Source organism: Lactuca serriola, chromosome 1, assembly GCF_051521515.1.
Source record: "Lactuca serriola cultivar US96UC23 chromosome 1, Lser_US96UC23_V15, whole genome shotgun sequence".
Taxonomy (NCBI): domain Eukaryota; kingdom Viridiplantae; phylum Streptophyta; class Magnoliopsida; order Asterales; family Asteraceae; genus Lactuca; species Lactuca serriola.
In genome coordinates, this window is record NC_136408.1 from 58,940,075 (window position 1) to 58,952,335 (window position 12,261).

Below are 12,261 nucleotides of genomic sequence, written 5' to 3' on the forward strand. Positions count from 1 at the left end.
AAGGGTGTTATCCGATTTCGGAGGTGGGGCAAGCTGGTACCCAGGTACATCGGCCCCCTCAGGGTCATAGCCCGGGTGGGCAAGGTGGCATACTGATTGGATCTTCCAGCCGAGCTCAGTCGGATCCACTACACTTTCCATGTTTCTCAGCTACAGAAGTGCCTAGTAGATGAGACAACGGTTGTACCCTTGGAGGACATTCATGTTGATGACAACCTGAATTACATTGAGAAGCCAATGGCAATCCTGGATCGCAAGACAAATAAGCTGAGAAATAAGAGAGTCGAGTTAGTGAAGGTGTAGTGGCAGTAGGGGTGTCAAAAATACCCGAACCCGATTAACCCGACCCGACCCTAACCCAATTAAGACATTTAGGGTCGGGTTTTATAGGGTCAAAATTCTTAATCGGGTTATTCGGGTTAACCTAACAAACCCGAACTATAGTTAGGGTCGGGTTTAGGGTTGATTTTTTTATAAAAGTCGGGTTTCGGGTTAACCCGAATAAAAATATACTACAATATTTATGTATTTTATTCCACCTCACATCTTCTATTTTTGTACATTATGTGGCCTAAAAGAGAGGAAAATAAGATGTAACACAATTATAGAACAAAATATTGCTTTGTACAATTGGAAATTAATATGTAGCATAGTAAAATAATATGCAATGGTAGTTTAGGTGGCCTAAAATAAAAGGTCCACAGCCTCAAATCAAATGCATAAAGCTTTTTACTTGTATAGTACAAACATGAAAAATAAAGCATATGCACTCAAAGTCATTTGGATTTAACACATCTTAATTTAACCTTCTGAAAAATAAACCTTATTATAAATATGGCACAATATTTATGTCTTACATTGTAACCCGATTAATCCAACTAACCCGACCCTATAAACCCGAAACCCGAATAACCGGAACCCGGATAACCCATACCTTAATAGGGTCAGGTTTCGGGTGATATTATTTTTATAAAAAATCCGACTAACCCGACCCGTTTAACCCGAAACCCGATCGGGTTGACCCGATTAACAGCCCTAAGTGGCAGCACCGAAAGGGTTCGGAGTGGACTTAGGAGTTCGAGGAGGAGATGAGGGAGCACTACCCGGAGTTGTTTCGTGATTCAGCAGCAGCAGACTTCGAGGACTAAGTCTGATTCAAGTGGGGGTGAATTGTAACATCCGTCTCTCGAGGTATTATTTAAATTATGTAAATTAATATTAGCTTTGGCTAACACTTGGGCAATGGAACTTTTGGAGTAGACCTTAGAAAATGGGCAAAGAAGTTGGGCTGCCCATAAGCCGTACATTGAGCGTAACCTGGCGTACACGAGGCATAGTGGCCCATTGGATTCGAGGGACTCGGGGGCGTACACGAAGTGTACCAAGAGGTACGCCCACCGTACACGGGCAGATACCAAAACCTAATTTTTAGGGTTTAAGACAAACAAATACCCCATTATAGCCTCCACTCTGGCCTCCTCACCAGTCCCTCACCCTCAGAAAAACCTAGTTCGCCTCATACTCTAGTGTTGTGTGTGCTTGACCTTTTTGAGTTCATTTTGATGAAGAAAGGCTTGGAAGAAGTAAAGAGAAGTTAGAGGAGAATCACTTGAGTATCTTGAGCTCAAGGATCTGGAACTAGTTCATCTTTTAGCACCCAAAGGAGGTATAAAGCTCCTATATTTCCTCTTCAAAGCTTAGATCTAGGGTTTTGAAGCTTTGGACCTTTTTAGGTCCAAAGAATGGATCTTGTTCATGCAACTTCGTTTTTGAGCTTAGGGTTGCCACCCTTGAAGATCAAAGTGTTCCTTTAGCAATAAATTTGCAAGCTTTGAGGCCTTTATGTAGCCATGCATGAGATCTAGCCATTTCCATGGAAGTTTATTGCTATTTTTATAGTTGGGTTCATTTGGTGGGTTGCAAGCCACCAAGTGATCGACTTTATGGGTTAGGACGAAGTATTGGACTCAGATCTATAGTTGGGACGTAGTGTCTTAACGGATTAAGCAGTTTTGGAGAAAGTGGCTTAACAGGAGAGTACGTTGGGCGTATATGCCAGTACGCGCAACGTACGCTCAGTCAGTGGGCTTAATGTTATTGGGCCAAGATTTGGACATAGCAGTAGTTGGGTTGTGATGAGCCTTCATGAGTCAGTCAAAGGCCCAAGGATTAGTTGGGCTTGAGAGGAAAGCCCATTTGAGGAGTTGGTCCCAATTTAGAAAATTGGCCATTTGGAGACTTTAATGGGCTTTAATGAGTTTGAAAGGACTGGAAAGGATTGAGCCTAGGTCATGGCCTAAATTAGATCAAAAGGGGTAAAACAATCATTTTACCCTTAGAAGGATTCTTAGTTTTTGACTAAGTGTTTATTTGGTCATAATAGTCAGAGAGTAGTTGGACCGGTGGACAGAGTTACCTTGCACGAGTTTTCAGCAGCCAGATTGAGAGGTGAGCTTTCCTCTAGTATGAACGGGTCTAAGGCACCAATGTCGGCCCGTTTATGTAGTTACAGTATGTCGGACTCCGGTCTGATACTGGGGTTAGCCCGATGCATATTACATGTTTCCAGACTTCGGTCTGATGCCACGGTGGTCCCGAGAAGTAGTTATGTATGCGTGATGTCTTTGTGATTCATGCATGTTATATGTTATGTTTTATGTGTTTCGGGCTTCGGTCCGATGTCGGGGCAAGCCCAATGTATGTTAGTTTATATGCTATGTGTTATGTGTTTCGGGTCAAGCCCGACGTATGTTCGTCTATATGTTATGTGTTATGTGTTCCGGGGCAAGCCCGATGTATGCTAGTTTGTATGTTATATGTTATATGTTCCGGGCTTCGATCCGATTCCGAGGCAAGCCTGATGCAAGTTATATGATTATGTTATGTGTTTATGATGTATGTTATGTTGTGTATATTTCTGGGTAAGCCTAATGCCCGATGCGGTCGGATGTCGGGGTAAGCCCGATGCCGGGTTCATCCCAATGCAATTGGGCGGTGTCCCATAGTTGTTTTATGTGTGATATGTTATGTGTATGGTATGTGGTAGTTTGGGGGAGCTCACTAAGCTTCATGCTAACAGTTTCAGTTTTGGTTTCAGGTACTTCAGCTAGCAAAGAGAAGGGCTCGGGATGATCGCATGGCACACATCACAACTTTCTAACCTAGGAGATTTACTCAGATATTTGATATGAGATTTTGATATGATGACAGATATTAATTTATTTTAAGATACATGGTTTATGATTTTTATATGATGTTGATATTTATGGTTTCATTAATGATTTAAAAACGAAATTTTTGGACTATGTTTTCGGGATGTTTCATCACTACGACACTCAATCATGCGATAATCAGGATAACAACCCAATGCGTCGGCCTTGGTGCCTTCGACCCATGAGTACAGTGAGAAAGACTCACCTCACACTACTAAATCACACTGAAAGCCTCCGGCCGCTAGCTCACTAAAATCCTCGCATTAACACAACAAAATAATCCTCCAATTAATAATTGAATTACAATCCTTGATTAATAATCCATACTTAGGGTAAATGGCCACTTTACCCTTTCCCTAGATGGGCTAAGACCCAGGCCCAAAAATAAATAATCGCTCAAGGCCCATAATTGGCCTAATTTTCCAAATTGGGCCCAACTCCTATTTGGGCCTTACTCCAAGGTCCAACACTTCACTTAGCCCAAAACACCCATAATTAGATGGACCAACAAGGGTCCAAGAATCCAAGCCTAAAAGGTGGCCCATAGCTTGAAGCCCAAACTCAAAAACCCAACAGGCTAATAATGTGAGGCGTACCCAGTTGTACGCCCATCGTACTCTGCATTGACTCGGAATCACACCATTGACCACCTACTCCCAGCGTACGCCTTGGTACGCCCAGCATACGCAGTGGCCATCCAAGACTTCGATTAAAAGCTTATCCCATTCAATCCAACATCCAACTTTCAGATCTAGGTCCAAAGAGGTGTTCCAAACCATACAGTTTCCAACTTTATGGTTTTGCATGTCGTAATAAGGTCCAACACCAAGATTCTAGCTTGTCTTAACGATTAAAGACCTCATGCATGCACCAAAAGAGCCAAGATAGCATTTTTATGACTTATTGCACCTCATTTCTTTAGAAAGGACAGATCCATTGGTCTTAGAGTAGCACATACTCCTTAATACCAAGAAAAGGGACTAAGGACACATAATTTCCTCATGGAAGGATCTAAAAAAACAAGGCAAGATTGAAGCTTTATACCTTCTGGATCTTCTCAAGAAGGTAAGAATCCCAAATCCATAAGTTGCTCCCTCACTAAGGCTTTTCCAAGAATCTTCTTCATCCTCTAACACACCAAGAACACACCAAAAAGCATACACTTGAGCTCCAAAATGCACACTCAAAGATTAGGGTTTGCAGAAACGTCTAAAGAGAGTGGAGGCTGAAAGGTGGAAAGGAAATGAGCCAATATGATGCTTAAATACCCTTCAAACCCTAAAATTTACTGCTTCCTCCTGAAATGAGTACGTCCAGTGTATGTGACTATACGCCCAACGTACTAGGGTGTGCCCTAGTACGCTCAGCGTACACACATGTACGCTTAGCGTACTCCTCCAGCTCATATTACCAAAATGCCACTAGGGCTTCAAGGCATAATTCTTGGACTTAGGGATCAAATTGAGTTATAATTTAAAACCAAGGGATGAATTTGAAAATACCTAAAAACCAGGGTGTTACACCATGGTGCGACGAGTCTTCTCCGTAATAAAGAAGGGCAATGAACTTTGCTCCACAGTGTAGTGTGTGAGAACCACGATGTGGTAGCCAAAGTAGAATCCCCTTGAGAAAGAATATCACGACGTGGCAAGTTGATGGTCTCGACGTGGAAAGTAATTGATTCCCTTTGGCCTCGGATCAAACAGTCGCCGCAGCGTGGTGAACATGTAACCATGACACTATTATGCAATAGAACAAAACTTCAGTTTCAGTTTATTCTCGTCATTAGCAAACCCAAACCCCTCTATAGATTAGTTCCAAAAATTTGGAGAATGAAGAAGGTTTAAAGGGAGATCACGGGTGTTTATGGATTGGATTGAACATTGGAAACTCATGAGGCAATCATCTTCTCCCTAGGTAAGATAGTTAGGCTTAATGGTTTTTTGACGAGTTGGAAACTCATGAAGTAATCACCTTCTCCTGAGACAAGATTATGATTCCTTCGGGGACAAGAGTACGATTCCTTTAGGAATGAGATGATGCTTCCTTAGGGAATGTAGATACATGATCCCTCTGGGGATGTGAATAGATAATTCCTACGGGAATTAAAGGTTGTGTATGATTAAATAAGATAGAGAAAAGGTTCCATGAGTGGAACTGTAACATTTGGTTTCGAGAAGTTTCTTATTTCAGGATTGTAGACAATAAATGAATCAAATAAAGGCCTTGGGCTTCAAGGGAATAGGGTTTAGAACTTATTGGATGTTGATAATATTAGTTATGTGATTTAAGCCTTGGTGTTGTGTTTTTGAGTCAAAAGGGAAAGTGGGAAAAGTGATGTTTTGGGCTTCCTTTATAGGTTATGGTTTTTAGTTCAATATGTGTTAAGCTAAAATTAACTAGATAGAATTGTATGGGTCGTTAATACCTTTTCCTGGATATAAAGATCACTGAAAACGAAGTTAAAACGAAGAAGTTATAATTATTTGAAGATGGAAAAGATTTGGGTGAAAACCGTCACCACGGAGTAGTTTGACGGGACCACAAGGTGGTGATCACTCATGCCCAAGCCCATAATTTTAAGGTTTTCAATGTATTTAAGTTCAATGTTCAATGTTTTTGGGCATTTTATCAGCCTCCACCGCCTCGAAGACCCATTGGGGGAAACCCTAGCCTCTACCTTCAAGATTTGAGCCCCTCCTCTCTCTCCTCTCACCTCTTTTGGATGTTTTTTTTATGATATTTTAATAAAACACAAAGATTAAGAAAGTTCTTTTGGTTGCAAGGAATGATGTTTGAAGCTTGGATCCATCAAATGCACAACATTTCTCGACTATTGTAAGTATAAAGTTCCAATCTTGGTCTTTCACTATATAAAAGAACAGAACAAAGGAACTATAACCTTTTCTTTTTTTCAGCTTGTGAACAAGTCTACGACATGTGAATAAATGATAATGTGTCAACTTTCACCTATAATCCTTATTTGCTTTGTAGTTTTGGTCCAATGATTGGGCCCAAATTCCATTAGAGCTCATAGTTTTAAATTTTATTTTCCTTTTCCACCATCGATGTAAATATTTTTATGATTCTCTTTTATTTTAATTTTTGAATTTTGAATGTAAATTGCATTAAAAATGATTTTCATCAATCCTACCCTATATTAGGTTTGATTTATAACAAGAAATTTTGAAACTTGATTTTCCAGTGAAAGTATCTAGAATAATGTCATTTGTAAACGATTTATTATATGCCTAAAATAATATTTAGGAATTATTATATTCGTTACAAAGCCTGTCTTTTTCTTTGGTTTTTTTTAAATATTTAATGTTAAGTATCATATATTACAAACTAAGTTTATATTACAAGAAATTTACAAATTTAATGTATTACTTTTTCTAACATACTAGGTGTGAGACCTGTGTATTACACAGGTTTATAAAAAAAATAATATAAAATTATAAGCATTACATATTTTTTTAAAGTAATAATTTTACATAAATACAAAGAATATAATAAATAAAGTAAATAATAAAGGTTGTAGAGCATTTATTATGAAATTTAATAAAATGATCTACTTTACATATATAAATCTCATTAAAATGTGGATTTTAAATTAAAAAAAAATAAAAAATTTAAGAAAATGACAAGTGGAAAAAGAAATAATTCAAAAACTCTTAAAAAATGACATGTGTCAAATTTAATGAGAGCATGACATTTGGCAAAATTGATTTTCATTTATTAGGTTAGATTACATATTTTTTAAAGTAATAATTTTACATAAATACAAAGAATATAATAAATAAAGTAAATAATAAAAGTTGTAGAGCATTTATTATGAAATTTAATATAATGATCTACTTTACATATATAAATCTCATTAAAATGTGGATTTTAAATTAAAAAAAAATAAAAAATTTAAGAAAATGACAAGTGGAAAAAAGAAATAATTCAAAAACTTTTAAAAAATGACATGTGTCAAATTTAATGAGAGCATGACATTTGGCAAAATTGATTTTCATTTATTAGGTTAGATACTGCGATACTACTTTTCTATAATGAGTAGTATTAATACGAATTTCGAAATACAAATTTGCACTTGGCCTATACAATTATGAAATACAGTACACTTAAATATGGTTTCTATGTGTAATTTGTTAAAATTAAATTATGATGCTTACGTGTATGTTATGAGAAGATGGTTTATAAACAAAAAGATAAACCAAATTTCAATACTTCTAAAAAGTGATACAAAGAATATTCATGAATGAAAGAACAAAACTACATAACGTGAGATACATATACTTTACATGAAAGAATCGACTATAAACTTTAATAATAAAAAATAAGTTTCATTACATGTTCTTAAAACAAAATCACTATCAAACCAAACCAAACACACAACAATAATAACAACAACAACAACTAGACATCTAGACCCTTGGATTTTGATAATAAAGCACTGGTTTCTTGGGCTTAAAGAGATACCTAGAACCATACGTTGAACTAAACACGTCTTTCACAAGAGGATACTGTAGTTGAGCATACGAAACAATAGGTATAAGCGCAACCACACTAATGAAGATTGCAATCACAATGAACTTGTGACGATATATCACAAAGAAACTAACACTAAAAGAAAACATCATGGTGACTATGGATAGAAAAAGCATTGATAAACCCACCAAAAGCTTTTTGGGTAATGATTCAAGGAAATCCTCTTGAGCATAACGAGATGTGAGGATAGATAAAAACACAAGGATTGAAGTGGAAGACAAGATTAGGGAAATCGCATCTAAGATGACAAATATTATGAATGGTACGTTGTGAAGAAACATAGGAAAGCCGGTTTTTTGGTCGTAGCCACCGGGGATTGTGTAAGCGACTGCAAATACTACGGTGGCTATTAGGGCGGCAGCCACCATGCATTTACTAGCGGTTCCTTTCATCCATTTCTCACCTTCGGTTACTAAAGGTTTGTGGTTTTCAGTGAATAGTTCATATGGTGTTAACCCACTTTTGTTCTTTTTTTCTTTGTAAAGAGGAGGTACCATAGACTCCACTTCCTACAACACAAACATATATAGGTGATTATAATGCAATATGGTGAATGTAAATGACTAATAAATTAACATGGATAATATTTGAGAGAAATATCAAATCTATATATACCTTGAACCATAACAATTTATGTTGCAACTGGAAAGCTGCCCCTGACACATGTCGAAGTCGGGTTTTCTGAGTGTTATTTCCAACCAAATGTAACATATTGTTCCCTTCTAGATCTTTGACTGGAATTATCAAAGCCTTCATGGATCCAATCTCATACAACAGATTATATATACCCTCATGACGATGAGAAACAGCAACATGAAAAATACTTTGATTGTTTTCATTTTGCTTCCATATAAGATCAGGATATCGACGTATGAGCTCAACCAAAAACCTAGTATTTCCTGTTTCTGCAGCAACAAAAAGTACTCGAGAGGGGTATGTTTGTTTTCCATCTACCAGAACTATTGGGCCTCTGAGTATTCTGTCTATTTCAGTTTTGGGCTTTTCCTCAATACTTTTCCAAATCTTTATTAGTAACTCCACCGCTTTATTGTCAACTGGTTCCACCTTCAAATGGAAGGCTACAAAAATAGAATTAACAATCGAATAAGAACCAAACACTGAAACACAAGCTAATTTAGAACAAAATAAATGTAGAACGCGAAAAGATACTTGAATTGACGATGCTTCTGACGTAATGTGGCTTTATTTCATCAAATGCAGAAGGCTTTCGAGCCAAAGCACATAGTGCTTCCCCACTTTGAGCAAGTAGTGGGTGGTGTTCCAATATTTTCAGAGCGAAATCTACAAAAGAATAAGTTAATAGATAAAATGTATGTGCAAAAATTATTAGTTAGCATGTAATAATGAGAAATGAAAGCTTTCAAGTAATTAAAATATGTACGTACCGAAGAAATCCATCTCAATGGACTTCAAGAAAACCCAACTCCTATTCTTAGGTGTCCAACCAGGGCCATTCATTTGAAGAGACTCTTGATAGAGATAATCCACCATTTCTGTGTTTCCAAACAACACAGCGATATAAAGCGGCATCATTTGTTCACCATTAGGTATGGTGGGCAGATTACTGTTACTCCCCACCATAATCTTAGCAATTTCAACATTTCCAGATATAGCTGCCAAAGAAAGGGCAGTATTTCCGTTTCTATTCTGCAGTTGCAAGTCGGCCTCACTTACTTTACCCACAAGATATCGAACGAATTCAATGCTGTCTGTGTTGCTTTGAGCTGATGCTGCAACGTGAAGTGGTGTTTCGCAGTTTTCATTGATGCTGTAACGTATGAGATATCCATGACGCTCGATTGTTTGTTTTGCGGTTTGCCAGTCTGCTTTAGTTAATGCTTCACATAGAGGAACGCATATATTGATGTAGTCCCTACGTCTGTTATCTGTGTATATTTCGAAAATGGCCTCAAAGATTCCCAACAAAATTAGTATAAGGAGGTTTGAATTTATAGGATGGTATAGTTACCAGCAAGTAAATCTTGACAAGGAAGATCGAAACGTGGTTGAGGTAGCGGTGGTGGTTGTGGCGGTGGATCCTGGTGGATTATGCCATTTGCTTCACCCATTGGAACTACGCCTTGTTTTCTGAATGCTTATTGACCTGAAAACGTATCATGACATACGAATGAAGAATATGATTGTTACAACACACATACACTCTTCTTTTTCTCTAACTAATAGCATCTACATTCCATGGTTTAATGAAATAGTTGTTGAAGTAGAATGTCTTATTGACATTCAATAGATTAAACTCGATCATAGTGGGATGTCAAGTTGGCATTCAATGGATTTGAGGTTCAATGGCCAACTGTTCATCGGGAAAAGTTTTATAAAAATTCAATGCATTATTGTACTATACAAATTAAATAGTAAAACTGTATAAAAAATGAAAGATTAATGTGACAATCCATCGTTAAAATATTATTATGTTGTTATTAAATACATTTGACCATTTCAAAATCTATAAAATTTAAGTAGCTCTGTTTTCTTTAAGACTTTTTATTTGTACATGTCACTTTATTGTTTACATAAATACTTTTTTTTTAACAAATATAGAGTTTTTTATTGCAGTTTTCTCCATTAAGATCAAAAATGTGAGTTTTTTTATTGGAATTGAAAAGATATCTATATATGTACTATAAAAATGGTAATACAATATTAACGTTGAAACCCCATGACTTTCAAATTCATTATAACAATAAATCAAAATTGGTTAATTAAAATGAAATAAATGCAAAGCAAATAAAACTTTCTACCTAAACTCTAGTTCTATATAACTTTTTAATAATAATAAGTTATTTTAAATTAATTAGCAATTATAATTAATAGTAACATAAAAATAAAAATTATATTACATTACCTTACAAACAGTTTGCTATTTTTGATTGAAACTAAAAAAATATTCTAATTAAAACTTTAAATCAATTAATCATAACAATGCTTAAAATTAACATTAAATCAAGAATTATATTTAATTTTTAAAATATTTTATTATTGATTTAAAATAAAAACAACCCTTTTTCAGATTATTTTGTTATCAATCAACAAGTACTACAAAATATTGATAACAAACATTTTATAAATATTTTATTTGTATAAAACATTCAAAACATAATTAAACAAATAGTTATTAGTTATATGACTATTCTCTATTGTCAATAATGGAAGAATCTACCTTGACGTATCGAACATTTCAAAAACAAAATTTTATAATATTTTCTAACTTCACAATAACTAAATTTTATTAGCACGTCATGGTATCTTTTCAATTTTCAAAACCAACAAACGGATTTATGCAAAACGAATAAACGATCTATCATTAATCATTATCTGATTATGAATTCGCATTTTGGAAGATTAGCTTTCCCAAAAGTTAATATTACAAATCTGTATCTACGACCTAATGATCTATCATCAATCACTACGATTCAAAACAATTTAGTTAGAGGAAGCAACTTTTTAATTGGGAAAAATAAATCGAAGAAAGTAGCAGTCAACTTAATCTCCAGTGGTACGACGCCGTTTACGGATATCTGCTCCTCTGTATGAATAGCTAATACTTGCCGGAGCTTACAAAAATACTACAGCAACTAGAATTATATCAAATTTCTCATTACTTTCCTTTCAATGTTAACAATTGATGCAATAAGCATATTAACAATGAACAGAACAATTGTTCTTCACGATAAATCACACATACTGCTCAACCTAAATCTAGATTAGGTTAAAAAATCGCCGAATTGAATACATTCGAAAACATTCGAACAAAATTTGGATTCAAGGTTACGGAAAAGATCACAGCCATGAACACATACCTTGTCAAATTACAGTAGATGTCTGTCGTTTTGCTGGTTTTGCGATGATTTTGAGCCTGGCTACAAAATAAGAAATCGATGATCAACAAAAAAGCTTCACGAAAAGCTGAATTGAGAGGTTTGGAGAAAGAAGATGGAGAAGAATCATTTGCATTACGACATACAGAAGTAGATAATCAAAAACGAAGAAGAAAAAGAGGTTCGCCGATGAATGAAATCAGAAGCCTTTAAGAAGATGAAGAATGACAATCGTCGAGGCAACCTGCGGGATTTATAGAGCTTCTCACTCGTCATCGGATGTCGGAAAGGATAAAAACGCAGGTTCGAGGAAATGCAGCTGAACTGAAGAAGCCAAAAAGAGTATATTTTTGGATTTGTGAATGAAATGTAAATCTCCATGAAATAAGGTTTAATTGTTTCAAAGAAACCTCCTGTGTGTGAAATGTGGTCATTCTTCTAACGCGTGTGGTTACCCTGTGACCCAATCACCCAAACATGTATAACACTATTTGGAAAGAGTGTAATTCCAACATATTAATATAAAAATGAGTTAATTTAAGTTTCAGAATTTAAAATTTACATATTATACCTAAAAGATATTGATCATTTTTATACTATCTTTTGATTTAATCTATTAACAATATACATATTATTAT

General features: G+C 35.6%; 1 protein-coding gene across 3 annotated transcripts; it reads right to left on the bottom strand.

The window, feature by feature from the left end:
- Window positions 1–7,514: 7,514 nt before the first annotated feature.
- Window positions 7,515–12,015, bottom strand: LOC145089331 (uncharacterized). Of its 3 annotated transcripts, none has more exons than XM_079027791.1 (7): window positions 11,770–12,015; window positions 11,606–11,661; window positions 9,757–9,891; window positions 9,173–9,673; window positions 8,937–9,068; window positions 8,382–8,845; window positions 7,515–8,275 (listed from the first exon to the last, which is right to left on the bottom strand). In XM_079027791.1, exons 3-7 carry the CDS (start codon window positions 9,854–9,856, stop codon window positions 7,643–7,645), a joined length of 1,830 nt encoding a protein of 609 aa, XP_078883917.1. In that variant the 5' UTR covers window positions 9,857–9,891; window positions 11,606–11,661; window positions 11,770–12,015; the 3' UTR covers window positions 7,515–7,642. The 3 variants fall into 3 exon arrangements, with proteins under 3 accessions (XP_078883917.1, XP_078883913.1, XP_078883910.1); XM_079027787.1 differs by having other exon boundaries at window positions 11,606–11,665; XM_079027784.1 differs by having other exon boundaries at window positions 11,606–11,854.
- Window positions 12,016–12,261: the final 246 nt, after the last annotated feature.